This window comes from Micromys minutus (genome assembly GCF_963924665.1).
Source record: "Micromys minutus genome assembly, chromosome: 24".
NCBI classification, from domain to species: domain Eukaryota; kingdom Metazoa; phylum Chordata; class Mammalia; order Rodentia; family Muridae; genus Micromys; species Micromys minutus.
In genome coordinates, this window is record NC_137959.1 from 31,786,286 (window position 1) to 31,807,261 (window position 20,976).

At 50.2% G+C, this 20,976-nt stretch overlaps 1 protein-coding gene across 1 annotated transcript in view; it reads left to right on the top strand.

The window, feature by feature from the left end:
• The window catches only part of ZFHX3 (zinc finger homeobox 3), a 234,879-nt gene that overhangs the window by 205,959 nt on the left and 7,944 nt on the right, over positions 1-20,976 (top strand). The window contains exons 6-9 of the mRNA XM_080937029.1: positions 1,975-2,108; positions 2,234-2,434; positions 12,782-12,884; positions 13,777-19,206. Of these exons, the coding sequence (XP_080793155.1) occupies positions 1,975-2,108; positions 2,234-2,434; positions 12,782-12,884; positions 13,777-19,206 (5,868 nt within the window). The remainder of the gene's footprint in view (positions 1-1,974; positions 2,109-2,233; positions 2,435-12,781; positions 12,885-13,776; positions 19,207-20,976) is intronic.

Consider the following 20,976-nt stretch of genomic DNA (forward strand, 5'->3'; position numbering starts at 1 on the left):
CAGGTAAAGATACCGACAGCACCCTGGGATCCCACAGCAGAACTAATCTCAGAGTCGACTACAAAATGGAAATACACGTGAGAGGAAAGACCGGCTGAGACAGAAATCTGATTTACCGTCGAGTAAAACTTGAGCTGTCTGAAACGGCAGCTTAATGCCGTGCTAAATTAACAGAGGCGATGAAGTTTTTTCAGTTTTTTTTCCCCTCATTAACAACACTATTTTTCAAAAGTCCCCAAACATAAAAGCATCTGCAGCTTGCACAAGCAAGCCACTCAAACAAGCGCTTGCCCAGCCCCGACCCGTGCACATCCATGAGCTTCCCACGGGGAGAGCAGCCATCCCAAAGCTTTCGGGGTTCAAGTCAGACTTACCCCGCTTTATGCTCCCAGCTGCTACAAATGCCTCAAAAGCCCACAACAGAGTTAGGAACAGAAAAGCTTGGCTTTATGTCCTCCACTGTGATCCCTGCCTCTCACCTTCCTTGTCACCTAGCATGCACCTTTCCTGTTCCCCTTGCCATGTGTCACAGCGTGCCTGCACATACATGTGTTAACACATATGTTTGTGTACATTACAGGCAAGGATCTGCATGTGAAGGAGAACATATAGTTTCTTCTAACTTTGTTTCCGAGATTGGGCGACTCTGCTTAATATTGTATATTCTACATCCACTCCGTTTTTCTCCTGTCCATTTTGTGAGCTCAGTTTTCAGTAGAGCTGAGTAGCGTTCCGTTTCGTATCTGCACCGTATCTCCTGAGTCCATTTTGCCTGCCGATAGACAGCTAGGTCGGTTCCATTTCTTTGGCTACAGTGAAAAGCCATAAATACAAGGTTGTAAGTGCGTCAGTGGTAAGGCGTGGAGTTCTCTGGGTGTCTGCAAGGAGTGACAAACCCCAATGAGGAACCTCCAAATTGGGTTCCATAATGAAGGTACTAATTCACACCCCTACCATCAGTGAATAAGGATTCCTGGAATTTTTGTTATGTTTTGTGCTTTTGTTGTTTCCTCCTTGCTTTAAGCAATGCTCCGGAAAAAGTGGAATTTCATATCTAAAATAAAAACGGAAACTCAGTCCTTAGCTGGCAAGGAGGAGTGGGTGAGCAAATGCAAGCGCATTGGAATCTCCGTTTACACTGGAGGATGGCGTCTTCTCCCCACTCAGCCCCATCCCACCCTCACCAAGACATCCTCTGTGCTTCCTGGAAATCCTTCTGCCAGCCCCTCTGCCCTACTGTGTGGTGCCCCTTCACATACATGGTTTTGGGACCTGTTCTGGCATTTGTCAGAGCTGTGAAGGACAGCACGGAGAAAGGTTTGTAAGCAGGAAGGGAGCTTCCCTCTTAACACCGGCCCTTACACTTCGGCAGGGTTCCTTAGTTACGACTTGTATCCACGGCCCCGCCTTCTTCCACTTCTCAGTTCTTTCTTACCAAAAAGCCAACCTCTGAACCAAGATGTAAGTTTGTAACAGGTTAACATTAGTACGCAGATTTCCACTGAGCCTGCTTGGCTGTTCGGATTTCGAGAGGCGGAACAATAAAGTTGGGAACACGCGGTTGTTCGGGTCTGTGGCGCAGGGTGCTGGCTGCTACTCAGGCTGGTGAAGCATTTGGTGAGACTTTGCCAACTGCCCAGCTTCTCTCCCCCAACCCCATGTAATGGGGCGAGCTGTGTTCAGACAATGGGGACATTAGAAAAAGAGAGAAGGTAACACCAGGACCGTTTATTGCATTTCTTTCCTTTCTCTGTCAGACAGTCAGTTGTTGAGGGAGTAACAGGAATTCACGGGGTTAGGGTTGTGAGGAGAAATACTTGCTGCTTTCCCAGCATGCGTGGTAAGTCGTTCTTTGTGACTTTTAGCATCTTAAGAAGCCCCCGTACTACCTGAGGTTAATCATCATCCGGCACAAAGCCTCCTTGAGCTGACCCAGTCTGGCTACTATATTGCATCTTCTGCTTTTTCTTTCAGCATCATCCAGTCAGGCAGAGAAGGAGGTGACGGATTCCCCCACAGCCTCCAAACGCACCTCCTTCCCAGGTAGCTCCGAGACTCCGCTCTCTTCGAAGAGGCCAAAAGCGTCAGAGGAGATCAAACCCGAGCAGGTGAGGCTGTGGTGGGAGAACGTTATAGATTTTGGTGGGGAGTGGACTTTGGGGTGATTGGGTCTTGGGACGGCACAGCTTTAGGAGGGGGTCATACGATTGAGTCGGTGCCGGTGTCCCCACAGATGTACCAGTGTCCCTACTGCAAGTATAGCAACGCGGATGTCAACCGGCTGCGTGTGCATGCCATGACACAGCACTCGGTGCAGCCGATGCTCCGCTGCCCCCTGTGCCAAGACATGCTCAACAACAAGATCCACCTGCAGCTGCACCTCACCCACCTCCACAGTGTGGCACCTGACTGCGTGGAGAAACTCATTATGACGGTAAGGCAGCCAGGATGAGGGCCCTGCGGCTTCTCTTCCTTCTGGGGTCAAAAGTCATGTAGTAGTAACAGGAACAAGATCTGTTTGTTGGCCCAGAAGGCTGGTGTCGAATCGGCCGTGTGAGAAAATCATCTCAGCTCTATGGCCGAGGTTTTACTGTCCCTGTCTTGCGCTTGGTGTGACCGTGGCAGGCTTGTGGCCCTGATTTCAAGAACGCATCACTCAAAGTCTCCAGGCCTTTGTCTCACAGTCTGGGGGCTGCTTGGCAATCAATATGTCTCCCTTCACTCTGCCGGCCAACTGTGTTTGAAGAAGTGTGACACATTCCCATCAACAGATAAGGAAACTAGGTCTCAACAAAGTTTACCCCAGGTGTCACTTGCCAGCTAATAAGACCTGAACCCACATTTTTCAGCTCTAGGTATAGTGTGAGAACACAAGGCTTCTCAGGTAGGCATTTTGTTCTCAGAGCATTTGGGTGCGACATGCTGGCTCACAAATGCAGACTTGACATCTGCACACACTGCTGTTACACCTGCAAGCATCAGAAAGGTCAACTCTTGAATGGCCATCATAGACGGGAGCTAAAGGTCCGTCTTGGCATCAAATCCTAACTGCACGGCGGAAACTTTAAAACACTGCAGCTGGTAGCAGTGTCTTCCTTCCAACTGTGCCAGGGCCACTAGGAGAGGTCTTTCTCTGTCACCAGAGGCAGAAGACACAGTTTCCCTCAGGGTCTGGTAGTGTTTCAGCAGTAGGAAAATGTGCTCATATGGCCGACGTTTCACTGGGAGATTCCCAGAGACACCTCGTACTATGAATCCCATCCCGACTGCAGGTTGCAGGTCTCGTTTTGAGGGCATTCCCAATTCCGTTTGGTTATGTAAAAGTATCTCATGGTGTTGTATAAGGATGTTTGCTCTTGATGATTGGTATAGCAAGATAGCTTGGAAGCATCCAGTGGAAACCCTAAAGGCGGCATAGCCTGAGCTTCAGTCCAGGGATCCTTCAAGCATAAACTCACATTTTTTTTTTTTTTTTGGAATGGGCTGGTAAAGACTCACAGGAAGTAGGTCCTCCTGTGGGTGGAGGAGTTGCCGCAGAGCAGGTTTCCCTAGCAATCCTCAACAGCCTTGGACATAAGAAGGGATTTTCTTGGACCTCCCGTTTCTTTCTCAATGCCTGGAACACTGGGAACCTGGGGGAACAGGAAGAGCCATGGGAGAGAAACCTCCCCCCTTTTAAACTTAGCTACATTTTTTTTCTTCTGCTTGGTTATTTTTATTGTCTAATATGAAGTTAGTATGACAGCCGTGGGCCTATAGTAATCTCTATGCCTGGAATACATTAGACAGCAAAATAGTTTTATATCCCTCGGTACCAGCATGTAAACTGTATTTCAAATGTCCATTGTTGGTCACAACTTACCAGTTTATTTATTTATGTTTGTTTGTTTGAGGGGACAGGGTTTCTCTGTGTAGCCCTGACTCTCCTGGTATTCAGTCTGCAGACCAGGCCCACCTCAAACTCTGAGAGAGCCACCGGCTTAGGCAGTCACGTTCTTTTTGTAGCTAGAACCAGAGAGGCAGATTTTAAGTAGTGATTTTCATGATGACTATGAAGCTTTTGCCAGCAGAGTCTTCAGGAGCCGGTTATTGCTGTGGTGTTTGCCTGGGCCCCAATCTCTAGGATATTTCTGGAAGTTACCCCAGGAAACAGCACTTTGTGAAGAGGTAGTTTCCCACCTTTTTAAAGACCAAAGAAAACCGCTCCACAGTTATCACAGCCTTCTCTGCACACACTAAGTGTGCTCGCTAAGTGTTGTCATGAGGCCTCCTGGGGGCAGTGTCCAGAGCCAGAAGCACCCCTTGGTGGTGCCAGGCAGCACCCCACATGTTGGGAAAACTAGGTGATTAGCTCGTTCTTGAACCCCTAGCTGGCAGATTATGCAGAAGCCGCTCCACCTCAAGGCCCTGCGCCTTGCTCTGCTTAGAAACTTCATGGGCCTCATCTTCCCACAGATAACAGATGCTTTCTAGACGTTTCCGAGAAGTGTGCACACTGTGTAAAAATGCGCCTGTTATAGGAAACCCGTGTGCTAGTATCAGCGAGCTACTAGCTTGGGGAAACGGGGAGTTGAAAGTAGGGAGACACGTGGGTGGTGTGAGTGTTCCAAGTGCTTCTCCGGACTTCAAGCCGATGTGAAGATGTGAGGGGCTTTCACGTACCACTCTCTCCATGGGAAGCCGGAGTGGTGACTGCCCCACAGAACTGGCTCTTCTGAGTCACGAGGCTAGTTTTGCAAGTGATGTGTTTCCTTCTTTATCCAAAACAGTTTCTGAGCAGCCACTCTCGAGGGTAAACCCGGAATCCTCTTTGAGGCCTAGACTCCCAATCTTGGTCAGATGCCAGGGTTGTTCTTCAGAAAAGTTTGGTGTTAAAATGGAATTTGCAATTGTTCCACAACTAAGTGATGTTAATGAGCCTGTGGCTGAAATCATGTCCCGAAGGGCGTGTTACAGTAATTTTATTAGAAAATTGGCCCTGGAAAAGTGTTGGTTAGGCTTTCTGACAGTTTATCTGTTTGTGCTTAGCCAAGTGGAGCGGTGAACTCTGATGAAGATACCTTCTAACCAGAACCTTCCCTTCGGTGTTTCATTACGAGGAGTAGCCAGTGTCTCTGGCCATTCAGCCCCCAAGAGGCAGAAGTCCTGTCTCCTCAGACCCTGAGTGGCACAGCAAATGCAAGCAGAGTGACCCAGGCGGGTGGCTTTGGCTACAGAACAGAGAAAGCTGTCAAAGGCTCCCAGACGCGTGCTCCTGGCTAGATGTGCGACATAACCAGGGTCTCTAAAGCTAGACATTCTGCAGAATTTTTATTTCGGTGTCTAGGTCTAGAGTCTCAAGGAAGTCGCTAGTATTGGATTTCAGTCCATCTGAAAGTAAATTCTGCCTTGATAAATGGAAATAGATTAGTTTTTACGCACTGTCTTTCCGTTCCGTTGTAAATGGAGAGGAGGCTTCATTTAATAATACCTTATCAGACAGCTTTCAGGAACCTGCAGTGTCTAATACGTCTGTTGCTATGGTAACGGCTGCTTGCTTATTCTCTGCGTCTCATATCTATGTCTTCCATGGGTCCCCTTCTTTTTACTGACGAGGGGGCTTGAAAAAAAATGCTCTCCACCGGCAGCATTTGCAGCGCTGGCCATGTACTGGTAACAGCTCCCACACCACTCGATTCTTCGTGGCCCACCGGAAACAACTCAAACAGTATTCTTCTTTTTCTAAGAAGGAAATCTCTAAAGCGTTAGGACATCAAGACAAGCGTGCCTCTACACTGGTCTGGGCAATCCCCTGCACCATGTTGATTTCAAATGCCCAAGTCTTATTTCCAGTCAAGTCAAGACTTTAGATTGGGGGGATGTTGGTGCTTCTGCTCTGACCCTGTATTTGGGAGGCGGGGGGGGGGGGGTGAGGGCCCAGGGACACATGTTCCTTGCTCCTCAGTAAGACTGGGAAAGACCACCCACCATGCGTTTCAATACTCGTAAATTATTCTAATTGATCAATGTCTTCTAAGTGGCAGGACATACCACTGGGATCCTAGATCATTAATATGGGGACATTGTCTTTGTTCTTTAACCACTTAACAAAATGGGGCCTCGCAGCAGAAATGAGCTTGATCCAAGAACACCTCTTTTAGTAGCTCTTCCTCTTCCTCCTCCCTTCATTTCCCAGGAACCCAGATGCCCGCCTGTGCTCCTGGCCCCCTGCCTTGCCCATGGTTTTCTCCCAGCCTCTCTTTGGGTGGGGGGGGGACAATAGTCTGGTCTCCTGTGTTCTTTAAACACCACCTACGACTCCCTCTGCTCCATGTATGTGGGGACCTGGCGGGGGGGGGGGCAGGCTCTCCCCTCCCCCACAAGGGGGCTCTTCTGCTCCCCTGGCCCCGAGGCTGCCACACCCACCCGGGCATCAGCTCTTTCACTTTGTGTCCATCTCAAAGGAAGGTAATGAAAATAATCGGGCTTCATTAATTCCAAGCCCTGTAAGATGATAGCCATTTGGAGCCTGTTTGCCAATTAGGTGGTCTAAATTAGAAGTGACCTTGGTATACTGCCGGCTGCCTGCCTCTCGGGGTCTAATGAAGCTTTGCTGTTCAATCCATTCCCCCTCAGCTCTCGTCTGTATACACACACACACACACACACACACACATACACAACTGTTCCTGTTTCTTGTGTCCCTATCCACCCCCACTTCATCAGTCCTAATCATTCCCACTTGTAAAACTCGGGTTTATGTGTGTTATTTTGATCTACAAAAATTGTTAGCATAGCCTACGGTTTTGTCTGTTTGCATCCAAAAGTCTTAAGTTTCGAACTGTTTCGGAAAGGAAATAAATGGGGAGTGGGGAGGGAGGCTTGTCAGTGAATTCACAGTCACAGGCGAGTAGGAAGACAGCCTTCCAGTGTTCAGCTGCACAGTAGGCCAACTACAGTCAACCTCAGTATATATTTCCAATATGAGAGACGCTTTTGAATGTATGGTGAAGAGATAGATGATCAATGTTGGAGGAGACACATATGCCAGGATCCTCATTTTATTAATATACAGTATATACATGTTCTGAAACTTCACGTTGAGCCCCAGAGATTTGTACTATTATAAGCACCCATCAATTAAAATTTCTTGAAAGTAGTCCAGCTGGTACACATCATTATAATCCCAGCACTCAGGCAGGGGGATTATGAGTTGGAGGCTTGCCTTGGGCGATATGAGACTTTATAGTATACTATTATGTTTTTAAGATGATACAGAGACTAGGTCTCATAGAGACTGTGCTGCCGAGCCTCACTGGCAGTGAGAAGGAAGGACATTGCTGAACCTCTGCTGTGAGTGGTGCCCATGAGGCGACAAGGAATAGGGAGAGCCAGGCCCCAAAGCCTCCTCATCAGGGTCACTCCATTCACCAGTAGCTCAAGGTCATCTCTGAAAAGTTACATTTTAGATTCATGCCTAGAACCCACAGAACCAGGCCCCAAAGAGTGGCTAGGTTAAAGCCACAGAAGGTCTGTCCTGAGGCTTCTGGTCGTCTTCCTGTTGTCTCGGGTGGTTCGCTGTGTTGGTTCCCACTGAAAAGAGAAGGCTATGCCTTTCAGTGAACTTGCTGAAGGGTTGAGCTCTCCCCAGGTTACTCTGGGTGGTGAGCTTCCTGGGAGAAGGAACCCTGCCTTGCCACAGCATCTCATGGGCATGAACTCGGGCACTGGTCAGATGACTAGTAAGTAGAGGGCAAAGGGTATGCAGTCACCAGCCCTCCCTTCCCACAAGGACATGGCTTTGGGATTGCCTAAGTGTAAAGCTTCTTAGCTTGAGCAGATGCTTTTTGGTTTCTGTTCTTAACAAGGGAGAATTACTTAGACTGGAACAGCCTCAGCCTCAGAGTAGGGTACTCCAACTTGAACCATGATGGCTGCTCACTTGTCATGAAGACATTATAGCCTCTGCTTCCAGATTTCCAGTACCTGCTTTTTAGCCAATGATTCTAACTAGCATCCCTTTCTCTCACTTCTGCATATTCTGTGACGTACTTAATCTTGGCTCAGAAGAGACAGAAGGGAAGCATCTGTTGTCACGGCCAAGGTCAAACCTGAGGGATTCATGGCTCTATTTAGCTGATTTGGGGTTTTCTTTTTTTGGGGGGGGGGGTTGTTTTGCTTTGTTTTAACCAGAAGAACTCTGTCTTAGTGTCAAGTCTACTTAAATATTCCTGGACAAGAGATGCAGCTTAACATGTTGGTGTTTATAGACATGCAGGTATTGTGGTTTCCTCTTGCTGTGATTATAAACACCAGGACCAAGAGCAAGTTATGGAAGGAGAGTTTATTCTGACTTACAGTTCCAGAGGGTGGAGAGTCCACCCTGGCAGGGCAGCAGAGAGCACATCTCTATCATGCAGGCATGAAACAGAATATGAACTAAAAGTAGGATAAAGTGAATATCCTCAAAGCCTGCCCCTCGTGACATACTTCTCCCAGTGTCTCAGTTAGGGTTTTACTGCTGTGAACAGACACCATGACCAAGGTCTCTCTTACACGGACAGCATTTAATTGGAGCTGGCTTAGAAGTTCATCATGGTGGGAGCATGGCAGCATCTAGGCAGGCATGGTGCAGGAGCTGAGAGTATGGCATCTTCATCTAAAGGTTATTAGCAGATATTGGCTTCCACAAAGTTAGGATGAGGGTCTTAAAGCCCACACCCACTCCAACAGGGCCACACCTTCTAATAGTGCCACTCCCTGGGCCAAGCGTAAACAAACCATCACACCTAGCAAGGCTACACCTTCTCAGTCTCCAAACAGTATTGACCACCTAGAGACCAAGTGTTAGAATACATCTACTCTATAATTTTGTTGAAGATATTTACTGGGCCTTTTAGTTGGGAATCTTCGCTCTCTTCTACACCTATTAGCCTTAGGTCTGGTCTTCTCATTGTGTCCTGGATTTCCTGGATGTTTTGGGTTAGGAGCTTTTCGATTTTTGCATTTTCTCTGACTGTTGTGTCAATGTTTTCTATGGTATCTTCTGCCCCTGAGACTCTCTCTTCCATCTCTTGTATTCTGTTGGTGATGCTCATGTCTATGACTCCCAGTGTCTTTCCTAGGTTTTCCATCTTCAGGGTTGTCTCCTTTTGATTGTTTCTATTTCTGCTTTCAATTCCTTCACCTGTTTGGTTGTGCTTTCCTGTAGCTCTTTAGGTGATTTCTGCATTTTTTATGTTTCCCCTAACCTAAAGAAAAAGAGGACCACGAACATACAAGAAGTCTACAGAACCCCAAATAGATTGGACCAGAAAAATAAATTCTTTCCAACAAATAAAACAAGAAATGATACCAAAAGCAGTAAGGGAAAAGGGACAGGTAACATATAAAGGCAGACCAATCAGAATTACACCAGACTTTTCAACAGAGTCTATGAAAGCTAGAAGATCCTGAACTAATGTTATACAAACCCTAAGGGAACACAGATGCCAGCCTAGGTTACTATATCCAGAATACGTCTACTCATGAGGAACATTTCTCATTTAAACCATATCTCAGAAAAAGCAGTTCATATGTGTGTAGGTATCTGAGCTGATTTTATACTGGTCATAGTTGGAGGTGAGGGGTCAGGGCATCTGGCAGGCATCTGAGGAGAAGGAGGAGTGGGAGAAAGCAAGCTAAGCTATGCTTACCTGTTACCTGCAGAAAAGTCGGCAGTGGGATGCAGTTCTTTGAGGATCTCAGAGGTCTGGTCATACTTAGAATGGCCGTGACTGGGCCATGGTTTGACCCCCTCTCCACCCTGTGCTTTGATGCCCTTGCTGGAAAGGAAAACCTTTTCAGATCTTTACCCAGCACAGTTGAGTGATGAGCTAGGCTCACTCTAGGTGACATGCTGACCTTTCCACACAGTCCAGGAACCAAATAGAATTTTGGAAACCAAGGCAGGCACTGAAGGATCCCTCCCTCTGTACCCCCTCCTCAATGAGCAGGGCCCACCTGAGAGTTGTTAGCACGGTTACATTTCCCATCCTCCAGGAAGAAGCTTAGCTCACAAGGCTCTGGATCCTGGTAGGAGGAGAAGGGACACAGGCCTAGAGATAGTATTATCTGGGAACCCACTGGTAGGTCTACACAGTGAAGCATCTTCCCCATCAACTGTGTGGTATAGACGCAAGCACGCATAGATCCCCCCTAGGTTTCCTAGACCCTTCCCTTTGCCTCCTGGGGATTTCTTGCTTGTTAAATCTTACATGCCACCTCTCTCCTTGCTCTCCGGGATAGGCCAGGCATAGTATAGCCAGGGCCGGAGCACATAGATAAAAGTCCCTCCTGAAAAACACATGGGGCAGGAGTTCCGGGTTCCGAGGCCAGATTAAGATGCAGAGGAGCATGTGAGGTTGATGATTATATTTTGGGGAGAGTTAATTGATGGAAGGTGAAGGCAGACAAAGAACCGCTGCTTACTGCCTTCTTGAATCCCAATCAGGAATTATGATTAAAGTCGCAGCGAGACAACAGAGGGCTGATGAATTGGTGTCTTTTTTTCCCTCCCCTTTTTTTGCCGTCATTCACACTTGATTGACTTCAACCTTTCAAGTGCAAAAGTCTCTCTTTTCCATTATTATTCATAGCCATCTGAGTTTTTCTAATTAAAGTGTATGAAAACAATTACTGATCCGCCGTACTGAGCCTCTTGGAGGGATGTCTGCCTTACTGTAATGCTTAGAAAAAGCCCACGGTTTTCTATAACGATGCATGGCTGAGGTGAGAGATAATTTTATTCTTTTTTACTCTGTAGGGCTTTTTTTTTTAATTTCTCATGATTCATTTTTCATAATTCCTAAAGATCCCAAAAAGGACTGATCCTGCAGCTACAACTGAGAAAAAAAAAAAAGGTGTGTGTGTGGGGGGGGTTCTTTTTATTTTCCTTCTCTTTCTCCCCCTCTTACTCCCAGCCTCTTGCTTTCCCTCGGCTGAAGACTATAAATTAATCGGTGACCTTTCACTTCTTGGATTCCCGCTGGACTCCCGGACCACACTGGTCAGAAATGCTTTCTATTAAAAAGAAAATAGACCAAGTTTGGCAGTCTCCGCTCCGTTCTGGGCGAGTCAGCAGCTAGCCAACTCTTGAAGCAGCTGTCACAGGCTCTGTGTGTGCAGCGGGGTAGCTGTTTGGGAGCGGGCACACGCCTTTCCCACTCACCTGCTACATACCTGCTCTGCCTGGCACAATGGGCCTTCTCCTCGGGACCCTTCTCTGTAGCGCCCGCTGTTCAAGTTTTGTGCCTGTTGGCTTCTGGACCTGAATCAAACACCCATCTCGCACCTAAATATGACCTCTTATTTTTGGTTGTTTGGGTTTCTCCTACTTGTTGAGTCTGTCAGTGACACAGCGGACCTGCTGGCAGCTATTTGAGAAAGGCTAGGATGGATCTCACAATCTTAAAAATGTTTTTAAAACGTTCAGTTTGTACAGAACTCTAATCCAGATGAGTCTTGCAGTAAAGTTTCGTCTGATTGGCCCAGCGGGGCCCAGGTGGGCCTGGGCCCTGTGCCACCTCCCGAACCTCTCCAGAAGTTGTCAAATTAAAGATAGTTTCTACTTCGTGTGGGATTGTCAACACTGCCAAATTGTCCTGCCTCGTTGCAGGCAAAGGAGATTGCTGTCCTCCCCCTAGCCCACCCCTTTAGTTTCTAGAATGTCACAAGCATATACAATGAGACATGATCGTGTCTGCACCCCATTTCGCCCTCCAACACCACCTATGTCTTAGTTAGCATGACCCCTCCCAGATGAGGTAGACGATCTGCCTTTTTAAAGGATGTGGCCACTGGTGAGTTGCACTTGTGGCTTAGTGAGGCTCTTGCTCTTTCCATGGAGAGCCCTTGTTCCTCACCCTGAAGGCTCCTGTTACCTGTCATTGTCACACATATGGGAGAGCCTGTGATGGGGACTAGCTTCTGGCCACACAGCAGGGAGGCAGAGAGGACAGTCTGAGGATCTGACCTAAAATGTAGCTGCTTAGATCTCAGGGCTAATTATGGAAATGCTCCATTAGGGGCTAACAGCCCAGTCTCGGGGTCAGGGATGGGGCCCTGCTGTCGAATGCGGTGCAGAATTAGGCGGATTGCTAGGATGCTGGGCACATGCTCACTCTGATGCTGTGTGCCTTGTGCAAAAGGGCTCTAGACGAAACTCTGACTTAACGTGTGTTACAAAACCTGCTTGTTGGTGCTTGATGTCAGCTTGTAAAGGGTTACAGTGTGTACCCGTCCTTAGCCTTCCTTTGTTCTCCCCTCTACCTCTTACCTTCACTCCCCTCCTCTTCTCGCCTGAATACATTTTGAAAACAGCGCTACAATGCTCCCTGCTTCAAGATTACCACGTACTTTACTAGGTATGATTTAATTAGGGCCCTTATTATGTTTGCGGCAGCTTAAGGTGGGCCTTTCAACTTATCTACCTAATTGGTTGCACAAGAAGTTTCACAGCCCATGACAAAACATTGTCAGTGATCAAAGTCAAAATTCTGCATAAAAGAAAAATATTAATAATAAGATTATTCTTCAAGTGTGCACTGCTAATTATGTCCAGAATGTAACCGTAGAAACACTTTTGACTGATGTGAGCTTTGTCTAATAAACATGAATCTTCACCGAGCTGTGCAAAGTGACACCTCCCGCTCTTGCACTGGTGAAGGCTAATTTTGCTTATTAAATACTTCTTAAACCTTTCCTATTTTGTGTCTGTTTCCTCCACGACCTGACTCTCGTTTCTCCGCCTCTGTCTCCTCAGGTGACCGCGCCTGAGATGGTGATGCCCAGTAGCATGTTCCTCCCCGCAGCCGTTCCGGACCGAGATGGGAATTCCAATCTGGAAGAGGCGGGAAAGCAACCTGGTCAGTATCACTAATCTTAATTCCTCCAAACCGACACACGACGAATTCGTGCTGAGGTATTTCATCACCAGAGGTCGCAGTTAGTATCTTGTGCCCAGTTTGGGGATGCATGTCCCCATGAAGCACCCGGTCAAGGACTAGGTTGCTCCAGACTTGCCATTCAAAAGTGGTAAGATCGCTTAGCTGTCTCTCTTGCTGCCTCTGCAGAGAACCTGTGGAGTCTTCTGGAACCGCCCCGTTTAAACATAACAGTTGTAAAGTCTGTTGTTCCTGTTGTGGAATGACTCTTAGGTCTCCACGCTAAGTGGTCCATAGCTCTCCAAAGTCTTAAGAACCAGGTTATTTATGTACATGATAAACTCCCCCCTCCCTTAAAGTAATGCAGTTTGATAATTTATTAGCTTTCCCTCTAGCATGAGCAAAGACCCTGGGGGGGGGGTCACATTAAGCATCAAACTAAATGCTTTTAAGAATCCCGAAATGTAGAACATCCTCACAACTTAGGACAGCATTAGTGCAGATGTCCCTGACAACAGATCTGATGTGCTAAATTTTTGTGAGCATAAAGGGTACCATTAAGATCAGTAACCATCAGATTACCTCTTGAGAGGCTGAGGCTTCAGAATTCAATACCGTTTTGAAGACTGTTGGGTCTATGCTATGACACAGGCGTGTTATGAATTGGGCCTATGAATAGCCTTCTTCCTATCCATCTGTTCTTGTGAACCTTGTTTATGTGTGTATTCTACTGGCCCCGGGGAGAGACCCTGGCACACGGTTGGATGATTCCCGTAGCCATAAAGCTGGGCTAGGTAACCGACTCTGGGTACCACCCTGGAAACAAAGCCTTCTTTGTCTCTGGACTTGATGTGTTTGTTTGTTTGTTTCCCAGAAACTTCAGAGGACCTGGGAAAGAACATCTTGCCACCTGCAAGCATGGAGCACAGCGCCGATCTCAAGCCCTCTTCTGCGGACCCCAGCTGTGTGAGAGAAGACTCAGGCTTCCTCTGCTGGAAGAAGGGGTGCAACCAGGTCTTCAAAACCTCCGCCACCCTGCAGACCCATTTCAACGAGGTGCACGCCAAGAGGCCCCAGCTGCCCGTGTCCGACCGTCACGTGTACAAGTACCGCTGCAACCAGTGCAGCCTGGCTTTCAAGACCGTGGAAAAGCTGCAGCTGCACTCTCAGTACCACGTGATCCGAGCCGCCACCATGTGCTGCCTCTGTCAGCGCAGCTTCCGGACTTTCCAGGCCCTGAAGAAACACCTCGAGACGAGTCATCTGGAGCTGAGCGAGGCTGACATTCAGCAGCTTTACGGGGGGCTTCTGGCCAACGGGGACCTCCTGGCAATGGGGGACCCCGCCCTGGCGGAAGACCACACCATCATTGTCGAGGAGGACAAGGAGGAAGAGAGCGACCTGGAAGATAAGCAGAGCCCGACAGGCAGCGACTCCGGGTCGATACAGGAGGATTCAGGCTCCGAGCCAAAGCGAGCTCTGCCTTTCAGGAAAGGCCCCAACTTCACTATGGAGAAGTTTCTGGATCCTTCCCGCCCTTACAAGTGTACCGTCTGCAAGGAATCCTTCACTCAAAAGAACATCCTGCTGGTGCACTACAACTCGGTCTCGCACCTGCACAAGCTGAAGAGAGCCCTTCAGGAATCGGCGACCGGCCAGCCGGAGCCCACCAGCAGCCCGGACAACAAGCCGTTCAAGTGTAACACTTGCAATGTGGCGTACAGCCAGAGTTCCACGCTGGAGATCCACATGAGGTCCGTGCTGCACCAGACCAAGGCCCGGGCAGCCAAGCTGGAAGCAGCAAGTGGGAGCAGCAACGGGACTGGCAACAGCGGCGGGGTTTCCCTCAGCTCCTCTACCCCAAGTCCCGTGGGCAGCAGTGGGGCCAACAACACCTTTACCACCGCCAATCCAAGCAGCGCCGCCATGGCGCCGAGCGTAAACGCGCTGAACCAGGTGCCCCCCGAGAGCGTGGTGATGCCTCCTCTGGGCAATCCCCTCAGTGCCAACATCTCTTCCCCGGCAGAGCCCAAGGAGGCCAACCGGAAGAAGTTAGCGGATATGATCGCATCCAGGCAGCAGCAGCAGCAGCAGCAGCAGCAGCAGCAGGCCCAGACACTCGCCCAGGCTCAGGCTCAAGTCCAGGCACACCTGCAGCAGGAGTTGCAGCAGCAGGCTGCCCTGATACAGTCTCAGCTGTTCAACCCCACGCTCCTTCCTCACTTTCCCATGACCACAGAGACTTTGCTGCAACTGCAGCAGCAGCAGCATCTGCTCTTCCCCTTTTACATCCCCAGCGCAGAGTTCCAGCTCAACCCTGAGGTGAGCTTGCCTGTGACCAGTGGGGCACTGGCGCTGACTGGGACAGGCCCAGGCATGCTGGAAGATCTGAAGGCTCAGGTCCAGATCCCGCAGCAGAGCCACCCACAGATACTGCAGCAGCAGCAGCAGAGTCAGCTCTCTCTGTCCCAGGGTCACTCAGCCCTCCTTCAGCCAAGCCAGCACCCGGAAAAGAAAAACAAAGTGGTCCTCAAAGAAAAGGATAAGGAAAGCCAGCGAGAGAGGGAAGGGCCAGAGGGGACAGAGGGCAACACAGGACCAAAGGAGTCCCTGCCAGATGCCTTGAAGGCCAAGGAGAAGAAAGAGCTGGCACCAGGGGGTGGTTCTGAGGGCTCTATGCTTCCTCCACGCATTGCTTCAGATGCCAGAGGAAATGCTACCAAGGCCTTGCTGGAGAACTTTGGCTTTGAGCTGGTCATTCAGTATAACGAGAACAAGCAGAAGGCACAGAAGAAGAACGGGAAGACGGAACAAGGCGGCGAAAGCCCGGAGAAGCTCGAGTGCGACTCTTGCGGCAAGCTCTTCTCCAACATCCTGATTCTAAAGAGCCATCAAGAGCATGTACATCAGAACTATTTCCCCTTCAAACAGCTGGAGAGGTTTGCCAAGCAATACAGAGAGCACTACGATAAACTGTATCCCCTGAGGCCCCAGACCCCGGAGCCGCCCCCGCCTCCCCCTCCGCCACCCCCGCCTCCGCTTCCTGCGGCACCCCCCCAGCCAGCCTCCACGCCAGCCATCCCGGCGTCGGCTCCACCCATCACTTCGCCTACCATCGCCCCCGCCCAACCCGCCGTGCCTCTCACCCAGCTCTCCATGCCAATGGAGCTGCCCATCTTCTCGCCACTGATGATGCAGACGATGCCGCTGCAGACTCTGCCCGCTCAGCTGCCCCCTCAGCTCGGCCCCGTGGAGCCGCTGCCTGCCGATCTGGCCCAGCTGTACCAACACCAGCTCAACCCCACCCTGCTCCAGCAACAGAACAAGAGGCCTCGCACCAGGATCACAGACGACCAGCTCCGAGTGCTCCGGCAGTACTTCGACATCAACAACTCGCCCAGTGAGGAGCAGATCAAAGAGATGGCGGACAAGTCGGGCCTGCCCCAGAAAGTGATCAAGCACTGGTTCAGAAACACTCTGTTCAAGGAGCGCCAACGGAACAAGGACTCCCCGTACAACTTCAGCAACCCACCCATCACCAGTCTGGAGGAACTCAAGATCGACTCCCGGCCCCCTTCCCCGGAACCCCAGAAGCAGGAGTACTGGGGAAGCAAGCGGTCCTCTAGAACAAGGTTTACCGACTACCAGCTCCGAGTCCTGCAGGACTTCTTTGACGCCAACGCTTATCCAAAGGACGATGAATTTGAGCAGCTTTCTAATTTACTGAACCTTCCAACCCGCGTCATAGTGGTGTGGTTTCAAAACGCCCGACAGAAGGCCCGGAAGAATTACGAGAATCAGGGAGAGGGCAAAGACGGGGAGCGGCGTGAGCTTACCAACGACAGGTACATTCGAACGAGCAACTTGAATTACCAGTGCAAGAAGTGCAGCCTCGTGTTTCAGCGCATCTTTGACCTCATCAAACACCAGAAGAAGCTGTGCTACAAGGATGAGGATGAGGAGGGGCAGGACGACAGCCAAAACGAGGACTCCATGGATGCAATGGAGATCCTCACCCCTACCAGCTCCTCTTGCAGCACCCCTATGCCCTCGCAGGCTTACAGCACCCCAGCACCGTCGGCCAGTACCGCGCCCTCCGCCTTCTTGCAGCTCACAGCGGAGACTGACGAACTAGCCGCCTTCAACTCGAAAGCGGAGGCGAGTGACGAGAAGCCAAAGCAGGCCGACCCTCCCAGTGGACAGCCAAACCAAACCCAAGAGAAGCAAGGACAGCCAAAGCCAGAGGTGCAGCAGCAAGAGCAGCCGGAGCAGAAGACAAACGCGCCCCAGCCCAAGCTCCCACAACTGGCTGCCCCCTCCTTACCACAGCCTCCTCCTCAAGCGCCCCCTCCGCAGTGCCCCCTCCCCCAGTCAAGCCCCAGTCCCTCTCAGCTCTCCCATCTGCCTCTCAAGCCCCTCCACACGTCCACCCCTCAACAGCTGGCAAACCTACCTCCTCAGCTAATCCCCTATCAGTGTGACCAGTGCAAGCTGGCGTTCCCGTCCTTTGAGCACTGGCAAGAGCACCAGCAGCTCCACTTCCTGAGTGCCCAGAACCAGTTCATCCACCCCCAGTTTTTGGACAGGTCGCTGGATATGCCTTTCATGCTGTTTGATCCCAGTAACCCACTCCTGGCCAGCCAGCTGCTCTCGGGGGCCATCCCTCAGATCCCAGCGAGCTCAGCCACTTCCCCTTCGACGCCCACCTCAACGATGAACACGCTCAAGAGGAAGCTGGAGGAAAAGGCCAGCGCGAGCCCTGGGGAGAACGACAGCGGGACGGGAGAAGAGCCTCAGAGGGACAAGCGTTTGAGGACGACCATTACCCCAGAACAGCTGGAAATTCTCTACCAGAAGTATCTGCTGGACTCCAACCCAACTCGAAAGATGCTGGATCACATCGCGCACGAGGTGGGCTTGAAGAAGCGCGTGGTCCAGGTGTGGTTTCAGAACACCCGAGCTCGGGAAAGGAAAGGTCAGTTCCGGGCGGTGGGCCCGGCGCAGGCCCACAGGAGATGCCCTTTTTGCAGAGCACTCTTCAAAGCCAAGACAGCCCTCGAGGCTCACATCCGGTCTCGGCACTGGCATGAAGCCAAGAGAGCCGGCTACAACCTGACTCTGTCTGCCATGCTCTTAGACTGTGATGGGGGACTCCAGATGAAGGGAGATATTTTTGACGGAACTAGCTTTTCCCACCTTCCCCCGAGCAGCAGTGATGGCCAGGGTGTGCCCCTCTCGCCTGTGAGCAAAACCATGGAGCTGTCCCCCAGAACTCTTCTCAGCCCCTCCTCCATCAAGGTGGAAGGGATGGAAGACTTTGAAAGCCCCTCCATGTCCTCGGTGAACCTGAACTTTGACCAAACGAAGCTGGACAACGACGACTGCTCCTCTGTCAACACTGCGATCACAGACACCACGACGGGGGACGAGGGCAACGCTGACAACGACAGCGCGACCGGAATAGCGACCGAAACCAAATCTTCTGTGCCGAACGAGGGGTTGACCAAAGCAGCCATGATGGCCATGTCCGAGTACGAAGACCGGTTGTCATCTGGTCTGGTCAGCCCGGCCCCAAGCTTTTATAGCAAGGAATATGACAACGAGGGCACAGTGGACTACAGCGAAACCTCAAGCCTCGCGGACCCCTGCTCCCCGAGTCCCGGGGCAAGCGGGTCTGCAGGTAAATCTGGTGACAACGGGGATCGACCCGGGCAGAAACGGTTTCGCACTCAGATGACTAATCTGCAGCTGAAGGTTCTCAAGTCCTGCTTTAATGACTACAGGACACCCACCATGCTAGAGTGTGAGGTCCTGGGCAATGATATTGGACTGCCAAAGAGAGTTGTTCAGGTCTGGTTCCAGAATGCCCGGGCAAAAGAAAAGAAGTCCAAGTTAAGCATGGCCAAGCATTTTGGTATAAACCAAACGAGTTACGAGGGACCCAAAACAGAGTGCACTTTGTGTGGCATCAAGTACAGTGCCAGGCTGTCTGTACGTGACCATATCTTTTCCCAACAGCATATCTCCAAAGTTAAGGACACCATTGGAAGCCAGCTGGACAAGGAGAAAGAATATTTTGACCCAGCCACTGTACGCCAGTTGATGGCTCAGCAAGAGCTGGACCGGATTAAGAAGGCGAATGAGGTCCTTGGATTGGCAGCCCAGCAGCAAGGGATGTTTGACAACGCCCCTCTTCAGACTCTTAACCTTCCTACCACGTATCCAGCGCTCCAGGGCATCCCTCCTGTGTTACTCCCCGGCCTCAACAGCCCCTCTTTGCCGGGCTTTACCCCTTCCAACACAGGTGGGTCCCGTTCTAGGGGATGGCTTTCAAACACTCTGAGCACACACACAAGCCCCTCACAGTACAGCCTTGTCTCTCCAGGGCTTGAAGCGTCTGTTGCTTCGCATGCAGCCAAGTATCGCCGGCGCCAGGACATACCTGGCACTCCGCTGTTCAGGCGCGGAAGTGCCCACTTGTGACGGTCTGGAAATCACTTTCATGGTATCTTATTAAAAAAAATCACCTGACATAGAAATTCCCGGTCAAACCTCCTGGTTACATGATTCCACCTATGTAGTTGATACAAATGGGAGACAGTGGGATTTCCCAGCTAAGTCTGTACTGGACCCCATAGCAGCCCGGTGGCTGGAGAGAATTCTTGAAATCAACCCTTTGCCCCCGTGCCTGGAGTTAGACCCCCCCCTTTTTGTGAGCAGGAAGCAATCTTGTGTGCTCTGGGGGCTTCTTCCTCCATGGGTTTTCTTCTGTTCGGAACACTGAGAGTGTCTACAGAGAATTTGTTAGAAGTCACTGACCAGGAATCTTGTACTGGGTAGCGTAGTTTTTAGTTTGGGCATGAACACGTTGACTCTTTGAGACAAGTAACAAATGCACACACTTCCTTGTCACCCTTGCACATCACACACATGTTTGCTGCTTGTTGGGTCTCCCACGGTTCTGACCTTCCTTCCTTGTTTCTCACTGTCTTTACCCATCTTCTCTGGGATCCAGCTGTCCTCCTCAAACTGGACCTTCTTCTCCTGCCCCCTCTGTGAAGGTCTGTGCTGACTGCGCACCAGCCCCTCACCCTGCAGCCTTGTCTCTCTTAACCCTAATCCTCCAGGGCTTGAGGCTTCCGTTGCCTTCTAGAGCAATCCTAGTTAAATTAGGATAGCAATTTTTGGTGGTGTGTAACAGAATAGACGCTACTGCATTCCGGCTCTCGGTTTCTTACCACAGGGACAAGAAAAGGCATTGAGACGAAGGTTGTTTTTTTTTTTGAATGAATACATGACATAGACTGAAACCAGCAAAACAAGGAAAGCGGTCAGACACTCGAATTATCCTTTTAGCCCAGGACATCGGTGGGAAGACCCACCATATAATGATGTGAAAATAGGAGACTCTGGGTCGGCACGATGGCGCGCTGGTTAAATGCACTTGCAGTGTAAACACGATGACCTGATTTCCATCCCCAGAACCCACATGAAAACGCCAATGCGCTGGCACACCTCTGTAATCCAGGATTCTAGACCAGAAGTTGGCACAGGAGATTCACCCAGGAGCTTTTGGGCCAGCTAGCCTCAGTGTAGCTGGGCAGACCCTGGCTCAACAGTGCAGAAGGCAAGAACTGATTCCCAAAAGATGTCCTTTGGCCTTCAGATACCCACTATAGCACATGAACACCCCCCATACACAATAATAATAATACAATCATTAAAAGTAGAATCAGTGTCTGGTGTAACCATTAGAGAAAGCTGAGGCCCAGAGGGGTCAAGATCACTCAGCAAGCTAGGGGTAGGAGCCAGAGTTCCCACCCAGGCCTCCGAGCGCCATAGGTACTTGCACAACACCCAATACAAGCCAGTCAGTCAGCAGGTGTATGTGCCGCCCAGGTTCTGACCGCTTAGAGTAGACTAGGGATAGAAAGCTAGTCTTCATCATTAGACAGCACCTCAACTACTGTAGCTTGTAGAGTCACTGGATTGGGAATGGAGGAGAAGGAAGCAGTGTTATGAAGCAGTGACTATACACCAGGGCCCGGCGCTAAGCTCTTTTCACATGGCTGTT